General features: G+C 54.4%; 1 protein-coding gene across 1 annotated transcript; it reads left to right on the plus strand.

Moving 5' to 3' along the window:
- The first annotated feature begins 11 nt into the window (after positions 1-11).
- Positions 12-18,328, plus strand: NMT1 (N-myristoyltransferase 1). Its single transcript, XM_009096570.4, has 12 exons — positions 12-211; positions 5,999-6,113; positions 7,346-7,490; positions 10,665-10,783; positions 11,258-11,349; positions 11,955-12,071; positions 12,795-12,965; positions 13,290-13,398; positions 14,392-14,562; positions 15,385-15,552; positions 16,254-16,391; positions 18,109-18,328. Exons 1-12 carry the CDS (start codon positions 84-86, stop codon positions 18,127-18,129), a joined length of 1,494 nt encoding a protein of 497 aa, XP_009094818.3. The 5' UTR covers positions 12-83; the 3' UTR covers positions 18,130-18,328.
- The last annotated feature ends 1,184 nt before the right edge of the window (positions 18,329-19,512 follow it).

Raw genomic sequence — 19,512 nt, forward strand, 5'->3', positions numbered from 1 at the left:
CTCCCGGCATGCCTCGCGGCCCGCCGGCCAATCGCGGCGAGCTTTGTTGCGGGGGTGCGGCACGCGCGGACGCCCCGTTCAAGATGGCGGACGACAGTGAGACAGCAGTGAGGCGGCCCCCGGCGAGGCCTTCGCGGCCGGCGGCGGAGGAGAACGACCATGAGCATTGCAGCGACTGCGAGAACGAGGCGGAGCATGGCTCCAACAGGGGGTGAGCGGCGGCCGGGACCGCGGGCCACGGCGGCGGCCGGGCCCATTGAGGCGAGGAACGGCCGGGAAGTGAGAGGCGCCCCGCCCCTTCCATGCTCTGATTGGTCGCTGGGCAGCATGCCGGGCAGCGATTGCTCGAGGCGCCGGTCAGTCTGACGGGGGGGCGGTGCCGCTGGCGCCCATTCACGCCCGCTGCGGGAGCGTGTCCGAAGCTCAGCAGGGTCGGGCGCGGCCGCGGCGTGGATGGGTGACGGCCGCGGTACCTGCGGGGAGGCCGGGACGGGGCCGCGAGTTCCTTTTTCAGGCAGAAATGAGCCCATTTAGCAGCTCTTCCTGGCCTTGCTTTAGGGTGTGTCTCCCCGCATTCCCTATGCCCTCCCGCAGAAACCTCAGCCCACGCGTGGCATCTCCATCCCCGCGGTGACACCCAGGGTGGTGGCACGGTGGCATGCATGATGCTGCTTTCCGGAGCATGTGGCATCCCCGGAATAATCCCGGGTTTCTGCACACTCATCCCGTCGTTATCCTAAACACAGCCCAGGGTTTTGCAAAGCTCTGCCTACATTGTCTCGTGGTTGGAGGAGCGCAGCTATCGGGGCTATGGAATGGTGGAATAACAACAACAAGGCAGGGAGCGAGCACAGGCAGCGAGGCAGGTCCTTATCTCAGTAGGGAAGAGCTGGAATGCTCAACGTAGCACCCTCATTACTCACTGCCTTAATTAATACGGTGCAGAGCTGCCTCACCATGCCTGGGATTTGGGGGAGAGGCTCTGTCCTCGTTCCTGCTGGGAATGGCACCATCAAAGTGTGGCTTTCCAGAGGTTCCCAGTGGTTTTCACTTTGTTTTTCCTGCTGCACCTGAGCCTCCCTGGGCTCCTCCTGCTCTCCTGATGCTGCTTCCCCAGCCCTGCAGAGCAGAGACCACGGGCTTGGAGAACCCTTCTCTCTCCAATCCCGCCTGCCCAGGAACCAAAGTGAATAAAAGGTCACACAAGAAATATCACAGAGGCTTTTTTTATGACAGCCCAGCTGCCCATTTATATTTCATTTGCCTCCCGGGTGTGGCACCATGTCTCAGTTTAATCGGTTTAGCTGTGCTTGGGGAGATTTTTATTTTCTTTCCCTCTGACATGATTAGGTTTGTGGAAGCCAGAGCTGAGCACGGGAGACATGGTGCTCAATCACTGCTGCTCCCCAGCCCAGCAGGTCCTCCTGCCCTTTGCCAGGAAAAGGTGTTTTCTGGAGCCCTCCTGGGGTCCTGGGCATCACTCTGCCCACCTCGAGGAGCTGGGCCACCTCAAGCAGCCTGGGGAATATCCAGTGGGAAATAGTTTGGATAGCTTGGGAAATAACACCAAAAGAGTGGCTGGTGGGCACATAAGGAGCATGAGGCAGGGAGGCTTTGGAGCTCTCTGGCAAACTCCCAAAAACCACCAGGGAGAGACCAAGTGGTGGGAAGGAGGATGGTTTTCCTACTGGGTGCACAGTCATTAATTCTGTTGATTCCATACCATCCATCCCATTACAGCAGGGTGTGGGAGTGTTTCCAGTCACCTCAGTGACACTGTCCCCAAAAACAGGGCAAGGGAAGGGCTTTAAGCTGCCAGGCTTTGTACAGCGACACTCAGAGCCCTTCCTGTGCCAGTTTGTGCTGGGAGTCACTGGATTTTGGCCCTGAGGTTTAAAACATAAAAGTATTCTTTAGTGAAAGCAATACTTCCTTTCCTTTTAAGGACAGGAAAGAGGAATTGAGTTTCCTCAGCCTCAGTCCTGGGTCAGCATGGGGAAGTGGCTGCACTGCTCTCTGCTGTACCCATCCAAGCTGATTTTCCAAAGAAAATAATCCCACTTGGTTATTTTTCATGTTTCCTTTTGTGTGGAGGGAGCTTCTGCTGTGTCCCTGGTGGCTGTGGAGGATTTATTCCCTGGATCTGGAAAGGCAGGAACCTGCATGGCTCAGCCTGGTGTGGTTTGTCACCTCACAGGCACTGAGGGCAGTGTGACAGCAAGGATGGGAGTGTCCCAGACCCCTGAAACAGTTCAGAACCACCTGGAGAAGCTGTTCCAGGCAGGAAGAGTTTGGGAGTGCCCTGTGGCACAGCTGGATGGGGTGTGAGGGAGCAGAGGGGCTTTTCCAGAGGGGCTGCAGTGGGTTTGGCAATCCCTGCCTGCTCTTGGCCACAAGAAGGGGTTCCTGGGACAGAGACTGAGCTCCAGCAGGTGGGATCAGCTGTAGGTGTAGGGAGCACACTGCTGGCATGCTGGGCTCTGGGAGCTGAGCTCTGCCATCTGGAGATCCTCCCTTCCTCCCTGCCCCAGCCCCTAATGAGATTACAGAGATTACAGCCTAAGCACCGTGCCTGATTAGCCCCTGGGATGGCAGAAGGATTTTCCAGCACCTAAATACAGAGCAGGGATCTACTCCTTCTCATCTGACACTTTCAGCCTCCCACCAGGCTGAGGGAGCTGCCCACAGCTGGAGTTGTTCCCCTTGTGCTTCCTCCCTCAGCTTTGGGAGCACCCATGGAGCCAGGGATGGATGAGTGGGTGCTGAGCACCAGTTTGTTACTGGGTGAGTCTGGTGTTTTCCAGCCTCCAGAGGGGCTGAGCTGGTGGAGCAGAGCCACTCTGAGCAGGTCTCACTCTGAACAAGCCTGGTTGCTGTCTTTAAGTGCTTCCAAAAATCTGTTTTCAAGATCACTCAGGTCACAGGGGTTGTTTTCTGGGCAGTGGTTGGGGCTGGAGCCTTTGCCATCAACTCGAGGAGCCACTTGGAAACAGAAAAGGAGGGATTGGAGTAATGGCCATGGTGGTGGGGAAAAGTGCTTTCCTTAGCCAGAAAAGAGACCATGGTGATCCCACAGGGGGTGGGAGATGTTTGCACAGTGCAGCCAAGGTGCCTTTGTCCAGCTGCTTCATCTCTCAGTGCACCTCAGAATGCAAAGGGATATGGGAGGAGTAAAAGGCCTCAAGTGCAGCTGGGAAGGCTGTGGGATGTGGGATGTGGGATGTGGGATGTGGGATGTGAGCTGGGCTGGCAGCTCACCCCTTCTGGGGATGAAACTGCTCCAGCCCTCTCAGCTTTGTCAGGCCAGCTGCAGTAGCTGAGATTTTGGATGGTGGTGGCTTGTCCCAGGACACTGGTGGGGCATTGTCATTAATTTGGGGAGTATCTGGGTGGTGTAGCTACCCTGGAGAAAGGAGATATTTGCTTTCCTAAATAGATTTAAAATAGAAAATACCTGTAATTGTTGCTTCCCTGGGTGTAGTGAGAGAGACCTTTGGGTTTTCCTGCACTTCCCTACATGCTGGTGCCTCTCCTGGCTGGAGCAGGGTCCTTCCCCAGGCCATGCCACCTGGAATGCAAAACCTCATCCCACCTTCTGCCACCCTGATTTCCTCCAGGTCACGACAGCTTTGCTCATAAATCAGGGAGGAATTTTCTCAGAGCTTTCACCTGCGAGCCCGGCGTGCTTGGGCTGAGCTCATTAGCACCAAGCTGGGAGTTGGCAGCTCTGATTTATGAAGCAGAGCAATGCTGACAGAGTATGAGGGGAGCATTTTGTCTGTCACAGCTGACACCTGCAGCTTCCCAATGTGCAGGTGAGCTGGGAACACGTGTCCCTCCCCTTTGGAAGGGGCAACTTCCAGTGTCAGCCCTTGGGGTGTGCTCAGGAATTCTCCTGGTGCTGTCAGTCTGTGGTGTCAGAATTGATAGGAAACGGTTTGGATGTGATTATTGCAGCTCCAAGGTGGCTTTGTTCATCCCAGGACTTCAGTGTGGCCAGGATTTGCCTGTGCTCCTCCCCAGAGAGTTAAAAAAGCCATCACACATTTGTCACTAAAATCAATAGTGGTGTCAGCAGCGCTGTGCTGGCATTGCTGCTGCTGTCATGTCCAAGCAGCATCTCCCAGGTGGAGGCAAAGCCCTTTCCTGGCAGTGGGAGGGAAGGTGAGATTCCCCCCAGGGATGGTGCAGCAGCACCACAGGCTGTGGGTCCTTGGAGCTGCTGGTCCTTGGATTGGAGCTGTGGCTTTGCTCCTGCTCCCCTCCCTTCATGTTCTTCTGGAGAAGAAGGGGGGCTTCTCTTCACCCCCTTTTGTGGAGCAGCTTGCCCTGAGCTACTGCTTGTTCCCACACCAGGAATGCTCCATTTCCAGGTGTCCCACACAGGCTCTGCTGATGGATGGGGATCTTTTTCCTCAGCTGCTGCAGAGGCTCTGCTGCTGTTCAGGTTTCATCCAGAGGAAAAGCTTCCCCAGCCCAGCAGCTCTGTGTCCTGCAAACCCTCCTTCTCTGCTCCCCAGGGCAATGCAGCCCATCATGTTGGCTTTCTATTCTACATCCCAGCTTCATCCCTCCAAAAACATTTCTCCATCCACTTTTCCCCAGTTTCATAACCTTGCTCTCAGCCCAGGAATTGCATGGAGAGTTGGGTTGGAAGGGACCTTGAAGATCATCCAGTTCCAACTACCTGCCTTGGGCAGGGACGCCTTCCACTTGCATTTCTTCAAGCTCTGTTTTCCTCCCAGCTCCTTGTTGTAGCCTTGCTGAAATAAATAATTGGATGCTGCTCCAACAAATTTTCCAACACGTTTCTTCTTTTTTTCCTGCTCCACCCTCTTCACCACTATCTTGTGTTTGGTTAAGACATGAAACTCTGCTTTTGTGGGGGGATTCTGGGCTGGTGCCTCTGGGCAGGTCAGATCTGTGGGGTTGTCCCTGCTGTGGGAGTTGTTTTGGGCTGCGAGGAGGGGACACCTGTGTTGTAGAGTGCAAATGCACTGGCTGTGTGCTGACCCTGCTGGGCAGGACAGAGCTGAGCCGTGTGCTGGCAGCTGGCAGAGCTCTCCTGGCTCTGCTCCTTCCACTCAGACCCACTCCAGCCTCTCCAGGACTGCATTTCCCCCTGAACACTGAGTGTCTTAGAGGCTGTAGCCAGCTCCCAGCTCCCCCATAACAGTGACCGTCCTGTGTCAGGTCATTCCATGCAGGATCACAAGATCACCATCACGAGTTGCCCTCTGCCAAGCTGGGAGCAGGCACCTCTCCTGGGTTTTGGCACCAGGATGCTGCTGGAACAAAGGCCAGGCTCAGTGAGGGCTTTCACACCAGCAGCTGTTTGGGGATGATGATGATCTGGATGTCCAGGGCTGCCCTGCAGCTCTGGAAGGAGGAGCTGTGCCCTGGTGTGGGCACTTCCCACCCTGCTCTCCCAGGGATTTGCTCCTCACTCTCCATTTTCCAGCTCCAGGATAACAATGTAGTAATTTCCCAATCAACAACCACATCTCCCTAGAGCATCACCTCTGCAGGTGAGGTGGCACTTGACACTGTGTCCTTGACCAGTGACCTCTCTGGTGCCTGAACCTGCTCTGGGCCCTTATCCCTGGGGCTGGATCAGTCCTTTCTGCTTCTACATCCATCCTTGGGCTTGGAGAAGAGGAAAAAGCCAAAGCTGAGCATCCCACCACTTCACAGGGTGGATTTGGGCACGGGTGGCAGAGCAGGGCTGTGGTCACTGGCAGCACAGGGCACAGTCCCCACTGCCCAGCACACCTGTGGGGTGGGAGCTGTTAGTGCTGGTCCCTTTCTGGGGGCTCCCAGGGAGCTCTGTGCTGTGGGGTGGGCGCTTGGCTGCACCCTCTGTGCACGGAGCATTCCCCTTCCTGGAGACTTGGACTCAGCAGGAGTCTGCATTTTCTTTAGAGTGCCTCAGAAACCAACCAAATGTTCTCCCAAAAGAAAACCCCAAGGCTCCAGTGATGTTTCTTTTGTTCCCCAGGGGCCTGAGTCCAGCAAATGACAGTGGAGCCAAGAAGAAGAAAAAGAAACCCAAACGGAAGAAAGAGAAGGGAGGAGGAGACCAGCCTGACCAGGCTCAGGACCAGCCAGTGAAGGTGACCAACCCCTTCCCAGAATCCTGCCCCCCCCCACAACAGCCAGCCCTATCCCAAACCCCTCAACTGTTACTTAGGCCAAGGAAAGAGTTCCCAGCCCTGTTTTTAAGGCACTTGGTTGCTCAAAAAACTTCGGATTTAGATTGATTTCTCCATGTGTGGGAATTCCTGTTGGTGCAGAAAGTGTTTGTAGAGCACTCCAGGGGTAATGCAGTCCTTGGCTGGATATCTCAGCCAGTTCCAGGGTCAGACTAGCACCTCCAAGTTATTCTTCCCAGACAGCAGCTGCCTGTCACAGGCAGGAGCTGCCACCTGCCAGGTGAGTCCTGCCTGAAGCAGCACAGGAGGGACATCTGGTGGTGTTGATTTTTTTGCTTAATGATCCCAAGAACTGCAGGTGGGGAGAGCAGGGTCTATCTTATACCTCTGGACTTTGCCTGATCCTGTCCAGCAGCCAGTGATTCAGGAAGGAGCATGGGACACACAGGGTTTGACCCTCTGGCCTTCTTGTCCCCTCTGGTCCTGTGGCAGAGGGGACACATCAGCAGAGGCTGTTTTCTGTTTGATGCCAGTTCCTGTCCAAATATTTTGAATATTTTTTCCATCTGACACTGCAGAGCTTAAAACTGGGGCTTTATGTTTTCCAAACTAAATTCCTCAGGGATCAGAGAGGAGCTGGGGTTGGGAATTCAGTGCAGAGCCATCCACCCTGAGGAAGAGGAGGAGGAAAGTGTCTTTCATCTTGACTCAACCTCTCTGCCTTGTCCCAGTCTCTGGTGTCCAGGGACTTCTCTGGAAGCTGCAGTTTGTGGATACAGATCCAGCTTAGAGGGAGGAGGCTGAACAGTGTGAGAAAAGCCACTGAAAGCATCTCGAGTGCTGGATGTGGGTTGATCCATCTGTCTGTGCAGGGTGTCAGGTGGGGAGGTTTGCTCCTGGGGCTCACAGCACCCACTTAACTGAAGCTTAAAGCATTTTTCAGAAAACTCTGCCATCCCCTTTGTCCTGGGAGTGCCTAGAAGCCAGATCTAGGAGGGGCAGGTGGCTGGTGAAAGGGTTCATGCATCCTGTCAAGGATTGAGGATGGGAAGGGAGGTTCCTGCCTGCTCTCCCTTTCCTGCCAGCACCCCATGACAGGATCAGCTCCAGGTTCCCCTAATGAGGAGCCCACATGCAGACCTGGAGGCTCAGCTTACTCATTTTGTCTTTCCACTCTCCTTCTGTGCCCTCAGGTGAACTCTTTACCTGCTGAGAGGATCCAGGAGATTCAAAAAGCCATCGAGCTCTTCTCTGTAGGTCAGGGACCGGCCAAAACCATGGAGGAAGCCAGCAAGAGGAGCTACCAGTTCTGGGACACACAGCCAGTGCCCAAGTTAGGTATGTGTAGCCCCTAGACATCCTGTGAGCCCTGGGGGAGGCCTTGGAGCCCAGGCTGCTCCAGGAAGCCCTTAGAGAAGTCTGGAGATGCTGAGCTGTGGCCACCAAGGAGTCCCTGCATGGCCTGGGCTTCAAAGGCACCAAAACCACTTCCCAACCATTCAGCAACGTGGGCTAGGTGGATGGGGAGGGTCTGAAATGTGCAAACACTTCAGGGGTACAGAGGGCAAGGAGCCCCTTCAGACATCTCACCTGATGCCTCCTGCATTTGCATCCCTTAATCCCAGTCCTTAGCCCTGGAGTTGGCTCTCCCCAGCCCTCTGTACCCAGGGTTTGTGTGTGGTGTTGCCACATCCTGAGCTGGGCTCAGAGCTGTCCAGCTCTCCCCTTCCTGGGAGCTGGAGCTTCCCAGGCAGAGATCCTTGGTGGGGAAGGAAACTTGGGGTGAGCTGGGGCTGGGTGGTGCTGGGAGCAGCTCTGGGAAGCAGGGCCAGTGCTGAGCTGCCACATCCTTGTTCTGCTGGGCTCACATCCCTCCCTGGCACAGGCAGGAGAGGGGAAGCACAAACATCAAAGCAGCTCCATCTCAAGCTACCATGAGCATCTAAGGATGGGGAGCCATCTCTTGGTCCCCTGTGAACATCCCAGTGGTGCTTCCCAGCTCTGGGCCTTGCTTCAGCCCATCCTCTTGCTCCTGACAGCCTGTGGCAGTGATCTGCCAGTGGCACCATGGCAGGAGCTCTCAGCAGACGTGCCAGGAGAGCTGCCTGTCTGAAAGGATCATTCCCAGGCTGATTGGGGTGCCTGGGATAACATTACTTTAGTCTCTCCTCATCTGCATCCCCCAGAGCTCAGGGGAACTAGAGAGTGAGTCCAAGCCCACAGTTTCTAGATTTATCCAAAACTTGTCATGGATAAATACTGGCTGCTCTTCAGTATTTCCCTTCATGGGTTTGTGTCCCTTTTGCTGCAGGTGCAGTGTTTGATTCCCAGTCCATGTGTCCACACCACTGTGAGGCTTTTTTGGGTCTCAAAAACTTTCCTGGGAGCACCAGTCTTGGCTTTAGGTTGGGAAAAATCACAGTGAGATGGCACATGGTCATGTGAGACAGCAGAGTCTTGCATTTGCCCTTTTTTCCAAGGCTACTGGGCATAGGAAACATCATTTCTGCTTGGGAAAACCCTGGGGAAAGGGTGGAAGGTGTCTCCTGGGGAGTGGGAGGCACAAAGCAGCTCATTCCTCCCAGCACCAGGCTGGTGGCTGTCCCTGGCTGCTGGCCACTCACTGTGTCCCAGCACTCGTGGTCCTGGAGTGCTCTGACACATGGCATTGTGGGCATGGGGCTATTTAGGGCTGGATAACAGAAGTGCTGTGGGATTTTTGGGGCCAGATCTCAAAACAGTTCAGCACCTGCTCAGAGCAGAGAGGGCAGCCAGGGGTGAGTGTTTCTGGAAGCTGCCTGGGGTGGGTATGATGGGGGAAGTTCTTGCTCTGGGCTTTCATCACCTCCCCATTGCTTGGGAACCTTTTCAATGCCTTTTTAAGGGAATTCCTAATTAGCACAACTTGCTTTTCTTGGCAGCACTGAAGTGATGCTGCTGGACTGACATCCCTGAGGCAGCCAGAGCTCGAGCTGACACCTCCTGGCTGAATTAGGGCCTTTAGGAGTCAGTGCTTTTACAACAAAAGTTGTGTTGTTTGCTGCAGCTCTTCTTTAGGCACAGTGGGCACAGTGACATTTGCCAAGTGGCAGTGGCCAGAGCTGGCAGGAGAGCACTGTCCCCTGGAGGGGCTCCTAGGGAAGTGCTGGCCCAGGCTGGGATTGTGGGGATGGGGAAGGATCAGGCACCACGTGTGGAGCTGGAGGATGCAGCTGTGGCTGTGTTTGGTCACCCAGTGGGCTCCAGCCTTGCTCTGGAAGTTTTGATTCCCTGCCCATTGTCACATCCCAGACTGGGTGGGTGAAGTGACAATCCCTGTCTGCCACTGCAGGGGTGGGACATGAGGCATGTTGGACACCAGACTGAGGTGTTGTGGAGGCTTGGCCTCACACAGCAGAGAACTTCTGTAGGAGTGTGCCCCTTGTTGACAGAGTGACAAAACTCTCTTTTTGTCCTCTTAAAAAGGAAAAAAGCCCAGAAGTTTCTTTCGTCTCTTAGTGAAAAAGACACCTCATACGACCTAGGGGACTTCACCTCAAACTTAAGGATAGTTAATTGGACAGGAGCCAAAAAGGCCTGCCTGAGCAATTCACTAGAAAAAGAAGAGAACAAAGAAACCAATGGCTTTTGTGAGGTGTTTTACCAGGAGCAAGAACCTCTTGCACCTGGCTTGGTTTTTCTCTGTGAAGAGTTTTGTTATTTTGCCTTTTATTAAAACCTTTTTGTTTCCAATACTACCACAGAAGCCATCCTGTTGATTTTATGCTTTCTAAGGTAGCTGAGCTATCTTGGGTTTGAAATAGACCTCCCAAGAGCTTATGAGACCTGGCTTGAGGAGACCTGTTGGGGACCCCGGACATTCCTCTGGCTGCCCTGGGTGATCCGAGACCCTGGCAGGGCTCAGAGACCTTGACATGGAGTCAAAGACGCCTTTTGTGCCTTTGATTTTAACCCATGGAAACAATTACCAACTCTGTGTGAGGAGTTACAAGCCACAAGAATTTGAGTAGAATGATAGTGAATTTATCACAGGGTGAAAAAGTAGAAATTTGGGAATTTAGAATGGGGGGGGGTTCAAGAAACAAGATGGAGGAATCTGGGCATGTCCTGTCCTTCTTCTTCCTCTTGTCCTCCATCTTCTGCTGTGATGGTGACACTTCTGGATTGGTTTAGAGTAGAGACAGACTGTCTAACATAGGTGATGGGTATTGGAAAATTATTGTAAATACAGTACAGGTAGGTTTTAGTATAAAAAGCCAACACCACCCCAAGGACAGTCACTGTGCCACAACCCAACCTGCTGGACAGAGCTCAGCAGGTCAGAGAGAGAATGGAATAGATAAGAGAAAATAAACAACCTTGAGAACCAGAGCTGAGGAATCTCAACTTCTTCTTTGGTCACAGGGCTGGGAAAAAGAGACTTTCTAATACCTTGGGGGTCATCTCAACCACAGAAACTCGAGAGAGACCCCTGTTTCAAACTTCTTCATGTCTCCTTGCTCTGTCTTTCAGGAGAAGTGGTGAACACCCATGGCCCGGTGGAGCCAGACAAGGACAACATCCGCCAGGAGCCCTACACCCTGCCCCAGGGCTTCACCTGGGATGCCCTGGACCTGGGGGATAGAGGTGTGGTGAGTACAGGCAGCTCAGCACATTCATTTCACAGTGTCTTGGTTGGCAGTTCAATGCTTGGGCTGTTGGAGATGGTTTTGGGGGTGGAAGTGTGTCCTTCAGCACAGCAGGTGACACTGTGGCTCTGTCACACCTTGGGCTTGGATGGGTCTGACTCCCCCCACTGCAGATCCATTCTACATTGGGCAGCTTGGCCTGGTTTTTCCAAGGGGAGGTAAGGATGCCTGAAGCCTGGAGTTCTCCTGTGAGAACCCCCTTTAGAGCATGACCCACCTCCCTGGGAGGTGACACAGGGCTTACCCGTGTCCTGCTGCTCCCTCTGCTCTGTGTGACACTGCTCCAGCACCCTGCAGCAGGGGCATGGCTGCACATGGTGCCCCAGTGCTGTGGCCACACTTTTAAGTGCTCGGGGTCCTGACTGGGGGCAGCTGATGGCTGAGTAAGCTCCTTAACCTGAGTGCTCTGTGCTGCAGCTGAAGGAGCTGTACACCCTGCTCAACGAGAACTACGTGGAGGATGATGACAACATGTTCCGCTTCGATTACTCGCCCGAGTTCCTGCTGTGGTGAGTGGCACCAGAAGTGCAGAGCAGGGGTGTGGGATGCTGACAAGCCTGATCCCCGTGACAGAGCTGCAGCTGCCTTTGCTTATGCCATCTCCCTTCTTCCTGAGATGTCCCTTCCCCATCTGTCACTGTGTACGGTGTCCCAGGGACACGGTGAGAGGGCCACAGTGAGTCACCCAGCCCTGCCTGCCTCTGGCTCCTTTGAGATATGGGAGCTTAAAAGTGGATTTTTCTCCTCTTTGGTTTGATCCCTCAAGTGTTTGTGAAGATGCCTGTAGCTGAGGGACTCCTCAGTGCCCTGGAGCTGTGGGATGAAGGCAGCTGCAAACAATTACCCTTGGAGTCCTGTTGCAGCAGAGCTGCTGTTTCCTCGGGGTGTTCCTGAATTGAGGAACAGAGATTTCCTCCTGTGTCCCTAGTGAGGACTGGCCGTGGGGTGCAGGAATTGCCCTGGATCCCAGCAGTCCTTGTCATATCCCTGTCACTCTCTCATCCTCTTGCTGGCCAGCAGGACTCAGGGTGTCCCAGGGCAGGGTGGGAGGCAGGAGCAGGTACACCAGGGACCCTGGGTAGGAGGTGACTGCTGAGGTGTGTCCCCTCCCCAGGGCACTGCGTCCTCCAGGCTGGCTGCCCCAGTGGCACTGCGGGGTCCGAGTGGTCTCCAGCAAGAAGCTGGTGGGATTTATCAGCGCCATTCCAGCCACCATCCACATCTATGACACGTGAGTGCTGCTACATTTCTCATCCTGCCCCTTGCTGGGGCTCTGGGAGTGCTCAGGGGGTCTGGCTCCATTGTCTTCCCCAGCACACAGCCAGACCTGCACCCTTCAGCTTTGGAGATGTTTTGCTGCTTGAAGGGGAAGGTGGGGGATATTTAAGGGTTGGCAGGGAGGTTCTGGGCAGGGACATCTGGTAGTTAACCATTGTGAAGGCTGGTTTCCTAGGTGAGGTGGGTTAACTTAGGGCTCTGGCTTACAGAAATCATCCAGGGCTAGATGGAGATATAGAATCAGAAAGTATCCTGAGCTGGAAAGGATCTCCAAGGATCATCCAATCCAGCTCCTAGCCCTGCACAGGGCAGCCCAACAATCCACCCTGTCCCTGAGAGCATTGTCCAACTCTCCTGCAGCTCTAGCAACATTGTGGCTGTGACCATTCCCCGGGCAGGAGATTCCCTGGGCAGTGCCCAGCCACCTTCTGGGGCAAGAACCTTTCCCTAGTGTGCATCCTGACCCTCCCCTGACACAGATTCAGACCATTTTGCCTGGGAATCCCTGGGTGACAGCTTAAGGGAGGGCTCTCCAAAAGCAGCCCCTGCCCCTTCCCTGAGGCTTTGACTCCTCATTCCCTCAGAGGGGTTTGGAGTTGGATTGCCCAGGGCGTTGTTCTGACCCTCCCAGGTCAGGACAGTCAAGCCTCATGCTCTGCATTGTTTCTTCCCCAAGAGAGAAGAAGATGGTGGAGATAAACTTCCTGTGTGTCCACAAAAAGCTGCGCTCCAAACGGGTGGCTCCAGTTCTGATCCGTGAGATCACGAGGAGGGTGCATCTAGAGGGAATCTTCCAGGCTGTTTACACTGCAGGAGTGGTGCTGCCAAAGCCTGTGGGGACTTGCAGGTGAGTGTCTGTGGCTCTCCCAATACTTCTGTCTGCAGACCTTCCATTCCTGTGCTCCCCTCTGTGGCCAGTGTGGGATTCCCTGGGACAGGGGAGAGTGATCCCAGTCCAGGTTTCTCCTCCCATGCTGTCCTTCCAGGATTAAGTGCAGTGGCTTTGCTAAAGCTGCTCATGTAACACAGGAGAGGAGGCTTTGGCAGCAGAATCACTTCAGAACCGTGTTGCTCTCTGTGGGGAGCTGCTGGCCTGATGTTCTCACTTGCCCCTGCAGCCCCCCCCCCGCTGCCCCAGAACGAGTCTCCCACTGCCAGTGTGTTTCTGCAGGTATTGGCACCGCTCCCTGAACCCTCGGAAACTCATCGAGGTCAAATTTTCCCACCTGAGCAGGAACATGACTATGCAACGCACCACGAAGCTGTACCGCCTGCCCGAGGTGGGTCCAGCCAGAGCAGGGCTCGGGGCTTGCTCCTCCCTGGGCAGGAGGCACAAAGGAGGTCGAGGGCAAGTCCTCTGCCTGGAGACCCAGCGTTTGTTCCATGTAGTAAATGGCTCTGTCAAGCAGTTGTGCTTTATTTAATCTTTATGTATTTTTGCCTGGGTACCTGCATTTTAAGGGCAAATTATTGCAGTTAGAGGACCCTGTGAGCTTTTGTTTGCTGGTGAGTCACAGCCTGTCGTTCTGGTAAAACGAGCAGGCAGATGTGACAGCCTTCATCTGTCCAAACACAGCCTCAGTGTGACCTTGGATCGAGTTAGTCCCTCATTCTTCAGTCACACTGATCAGTTCTGGCACTGCAGTTGTCCTGCTGGGGAAGTTCCCCAGCTGGAGGTGGAAGAGAAAGAAGCAAACTGCATTAAAATTGCCACCACCTTCCCTGACCTTGTTGGCTCCTTTCTGCCACCCCTTTGGGGTGGAAAGTGCTGCTTTCATGCTGGGCAGCTCCCAGCTCCTGCCTCCCACAGCCACTCAGACAGCAGTTGCTGGGCTGGAGCTACTGGTTTTTGCATAGAAACTCAGCCCCAGAGCAGATCTGGGCTTGCTGAGCCATCCCAACCCTAAATTAGTAATTGAGGCCAACTGGGAATAACATCTTGTGGAGCCTGGGACATGTCTCCCAGCCTGTGCCTGCTGTGAGTGGGAACAGGAACCTGAGGGAAGCAGAGTTTGTGTTGTTAGTGGGTAGGAGCACTTCCAGTGGGACCTGACCTGGCACTTGGGGGACTGGGACATGCTGTGCTCGCTGTGATCTTTGCCATCAGTGTCACAGCAGATCACATCCGTCCTTTGCTGGGCACACAGGGCTGGGGGGCTGAAAATGGGCTGATCTAAGCAGAGAGTGTCTCTGTGCTGCTCACTGGAGAGCCCTTGGGTGCTGAAAACCACTGTGTGTACAGGCAATGAAACAACTTGTCCCACTTTCTGCAGACTCCTAAGACTCCTGGCCTGCGGCCCATGGAGCACAAGGACATCCCTGCTGTGCACAAGCTCTTGACTGAGTACCTGAAGCAGTTCCACCTGACACCCATGATGAGCAGAGAGGAGGTGGAGCACTGGTTTGTACCTCAGGAGAACATCATCGACACCTTCGTGGTAGAGGTGAGGGCAGGAGTAGGATGGGAGGGCTGTTCTCCTGGGCTTTTGCCTCTACTGGAGCTGTGGGAGCCATCAGGGAGGAGCTCCATGCCCCTCCAGGATTGGAATTTGCTGGAGATGGTGCCTCTGTGCTGGGCCTGAGTCTCCCTGCAGCCACCACTCCAACTGGGAGAGCCCCTCTAAGGCTCTGGCCAGGCTTTATCCCAGCCTGAAATGTCACCTGTGGGATTTTCAGGGTCCTCTGTGGCAGGAAGGAAATGATGAATCTGACTCCATGTTCTTAGAAGGCTAATTTATTATCGTATCATTTCATACTATACTATATCATACTCTATTATGTCATATCACATTATATATTACATGACATTACATTGCATTGCATGATATATAATATTTATTATATATATGATATATACAATATATATCACATCTATTATATATTAGATATTAGATGATATATGATATGCTATACTAAAACTTAAAAAAACCCCAAAACTTACTAAAGAATAGAGAAAAGGATACTTACAGAAGGCTCAACAAGATAATAATGAAAAACCTTTGACTCTGGCAAGAGTCCCAACACAGCTGATGGTGATTGGTCATTAAATAAAAACAATTCACATGAAACCAATCAAATAAACACCTGTTGGATAAACAATCTCCAAACCACATTCCAAAGCAGCAAAACACAGGAGAAGCAATCAGATAATTTTTGTTTTCCTTTTTCTCTGAGGCTTCTCAGCTTCCCAGGAGAAGAATCCTGGGCAAAGAGGATTTTTCAGAAAATATGACAGTGACAGTCATGATGTCACTTCTGCCTTCCAGAGTGCCCCAGGAGAGGTGACAGACTTCCTGAGCTTTTACACCCTGCCCTCCACCATCATGAACCACCCGACCCACAAGAGCCTGAAAGCTGCCTATTCCTTCTACAACGTCCACACCAAGACGCCTCTCATTGACCTCATGAGCGACGCGCTCATCCTCGCCAAGTCGGTGAGTGCTGCACTGAGCCCTTCCCTGACCCACAGATGGGGCAGCTGAGAGGGGTTTTAAAAGCTTTTATTCCATTTTCTGTCTCATGTGAAGGGTGAGAAAATACAGATGTTATAATTCATGCCATCACAATCAGAAGCCAACTATTTCCTAATTACAATACACTGTAAGTGTTTCTGGGCCTATCAGCTTTTGTCACACCATGCTGTAAATGCCTTAAAGCCAATCATCTAAAGTTACCCTTCATGGGTTCTGCTATGTGAGCCTTCTGTCAAGCTTTGAGAATTCTTACAAATCCAATTCCCACAGGTGAGGGATGCAGGGATGGGCTGGCACTGTGGGACACTGGGCAGCTTGCAGGAGCTCACCAGGAACTCACTGGGCAGCTTGCTGCAGGCTGGCCACCCTTGGGTTTGTGGGAAGGGCTTGATCCCAGGAACTACAGAAATCCAAATCCAAAAGGATGTGCCACCCAGGAGAGGGATGCTGGGGTACCTTGAACCTTGCAGCTTGTGGTGGTTACTCATGTCCTACAGCAAACAGTCTAGAGTAGTTGGATTGAGGGTGAGGCCACCAAGGCTGAGCTCTTCCCTTTTTCTGGGATTCAAAGCCAGGCAGGAAAGGGGGCTAGGCTGCTCACAGGTGGGAGGAACTCTCCAGCACAAAAGCAGGAACTGATGGCTTCATGTCTCCCTGTGCAGAAAGGATTTGACGTCTTCAATGCACTGGATCTCATGGAAAACAAAACCTTCCTGGAGAAGCTGAAGTTTGGGATCGGGGATGGGAACCTGCAGTATTACCTGTACAATTGGAAGTGTCCCAGCATGGCACCAGAGAAGGTCAGTGCTGTGAGGAGGGGTCTTGTCCCCACAGCCCTGGGGACACGGGTTTGCTGTCACCCACACCTCAGCATTCCAGCCCAGCTGGTGTCCTTGCAGTGCCACACACAGTGAGGGTGGATCCCTCTGCCATCTCCCGTGCCTGCAGAGTGTGTCCCTGGGGAAAAGCCCTCCACACTCATCTTCCAGAGCTAATTTTATTCCTGGACTAGTGCAGGTTCAGTCCTTTCCCTCACACCAACTCCTTCCCTCTAAGGAAGGAGGCCAAGCACAGAGGAGATAGCAGAGGGCTGCAGGGTGACAGATGTGACACCGGGAGTTGTGACAGTCACCTGTGATCCCTCATGGGACCTGGTGTCACTGCACAGCCCTGGGTGTCACTGTGTCCTGGTGGGCTGGGAGGAGCAGCCACCCCTCTGGAGAGAGCAGGCAGGCTGGAGCAGGACTTGGGACAAAGGAGCTCTGCCACCGCATGCAGGGGGCTGAGCCACGGGATCCCAGGATGTCATTTGTCCCCAGGGCCAACAGCCTGTTCCCCACTGCTCCCAGAGCTGTGCTGGGTCCCCACCTGAGGCAGCCCCTGGTTGCTGCTGTCCCTCCACACCAGAGATGTGATTCAGCACCTCTCCAGTCCACAGGCACCTTACAGAGGATGGTGCTTGAGAACCAGAATCTGCCCAGCTGCATCACAGCTAATTAACAGCTAATTATTGCCTTGATGGCAGTCACAGGGCTTTGGTTCCCTGGTGTGCAGCCAGGTCTGTCCCTGGGCACAAGCCCTGTGCCCTGAACCAGCCTCACTTGCCTGCTGAGCCTCTTAGGAAGCCCCAGGAGGTTCCCAGGAGGTGTCAGCAATTCCTTCTTTAACTGGGAGAACTGGGGATGGGAGAGCCTGATGCTGGGAATGTTGCCTGTGGTGGGGCTGCCTCTGGGTCCACTGGGTCAGTGCATGACAGGCCACCAACATGTCCTGGAGGGTCCCCAGCAGTGCCAGCTGCCTGCCAAGGGACATGTCCAGGGACCAGGCTCTTGGGAAGCAGCTTCTCCCAAGTCACAGACTCATGAAATGGTTTGGGTTGGAAGGGACTTTAAAGGAGTTCCCTGCTCCACCCCTGCCATGGCTGGGACACCTTTCACTGTCCCTGGCTGCTCCAAGCCCTGTCCAACATGGCCTTGGACACTTTCAGGGATGGGACAGCTACAGCTTCTCTGGGCACCCTGTGCCAGGGCCCCACCCTCACAGGGAGGAATTCTTCCCAGTATCCCATCTAACCCTGCCCTCTGGCAGTGGGAAGCCATTCCCCCTTGTCCTGTCACTCCAGGTCCTTGTCCAGAGTCCCTCTTGGTGGCCCTTTTGGCACTGGCAGGGGCTTTGAGGCCTCCCTGCAGCCTTCTCCAAACTGAACACCCCACCTCCTAGCAGAGGTGTTCCATCCCTCTACTCATCATGAGCTGAGAAACACCCTTGACTCATGAATCAAGGCTGTCTCATAACTTGATGGGGCTTGTCACACCCCAAACATTGGTCACCTCCTCAGATCAGAGCTGGGCAGGGCCCTGGGCCCACTCAGCCATAAACTCAGGGCCCTGCTGCTCTCAAATACCCCCAAACCAGTGGGGAAACTGACACAGACAGCACAGAGCCCTCCCCGCATGGCTGGGAACAGAGCAGAGGGCACCTCCTGAGCCCAATTTCTATCCTGATCCCTGTTTCCAGGTTGGATTGGTGCTGCAGTAAGGGAGCCCTTGCCAGGAGAGCATGGAGGAGCCGGGCCTGAGGAGGTGCTGCCCTCATCCTTTCTGCCAAAGCCGGAGCCACGCCGGGAGAGGGGCACCGGAGCCCCCGCTGCTGCCAGCCACCTCCTTGTTTGATTTATCTGCATCCTCCTAAAGACATGATCAAGGGAATGTAACTGCTGAAACTAGATCATGATTGGCATATAATGGATTTAACGGGTGAATAATAAAAGTATATATTATATATATTTTAAATCTTTCCTGTTCCCAACTGCCATGAGTTACATTCGGCTGCTGAAGGTCACCGCTGGGCCGCTGGACTGGGACTTTTCTCCATGGGGACAGCTGAGGTTGATGCTGATGGTGGCTGCTGGCCAAACCCTGCTGCCTGCCCCGAGGGTGCTTCAGGCTCTCCCCTGCTTGGCTCTTTGCCCCAGGTTTGCTCCTGACTCTGTTAAGCAGGGCCCCTCCCCGGGCTCAGGAGCGTCGAGATTCCTTTCCAAGGGCTATTTGTGCAAGAGATGCCTTGTCCCACCTCCTGCCCAGCCACAGAGACTCCCCCCTTCCTGCTGGACAGCAGTGCCCGAAGATCCAGGGGGGTTCAGCTCCAGAGCGTGGCCAGCACACCCAGTTCTGCTCAGCCTCCTGGGGCTCCTTCCCCTCAGCTTCCCCCATGGGGCTGTGGGCACTGGGGATGCTCCACTGCCACTGCCACACCTCCAGCCTCTCTGCTCAGCTGCTTTTCTCTGGAAGCATGGAAATATGGATACTCCATTGGCATCACCCGGGGCTTCATCCTCCCCGGTGCCTCCACCACCAGCTCCCGGTGTCACCTCGTGCTGTGGGATCCGCCGAGAGAAAGGAAACGTTGTCATGGCAACCCTTCATCCCATCGAGGAGTGCCCGGACAGCCTCCTGCCGTGTCCTGAACCCAGAGCTCCGAGATGCTCCTGCCCACCCAGCCAAAGGTTTCCAAAGCTGCACACCAAGACCAAGATCCCATCTATGCACTCTCACATCTCCCTGTCCTGGCATGTCCCTGTCACACCCGTGGCACCACGGACCCTGAGAGCCTGTGCCCGCCCCAGCCCGGACCTGTGGGGCCTCAGTGGGGACCAGGAGCCCATCATGTCCCCCCTGGAAGTGCCATCACATCCCCCTGCTCGGGGTCCTGTGTCACCTATGCAAGTACCTCTGTGTCCCCTCCTGTGTCCCTGCTGTCCTGGGCTAGGGTAGGCTGGGTGTGGGTGGGGGACACCCCATGGGACCCTCCCCTTGTCCCCATGGCAGGTTTGAGGGCTGCTCCAATGAATCCCCCCAGCTTCCATGGGTGCAGTGCCCATGGGTGCCTGGCAGCTCCGCAGGGCACTGCTGGTTTGGGGGT

The sequence above is a fragment of the Serinus canaria genome, chromosome 27 (assembly GCF_022539315.1).
Source record: "Serinus canaria isolate serCan28SL12 chromosome 27, serCan2020, whole genome shotgun sequence".
NCBI lineage: Eukaryota > Metazoa > Chordata > Aves > Passeriformes > Fringillidae > Serinus > Serinus canaria.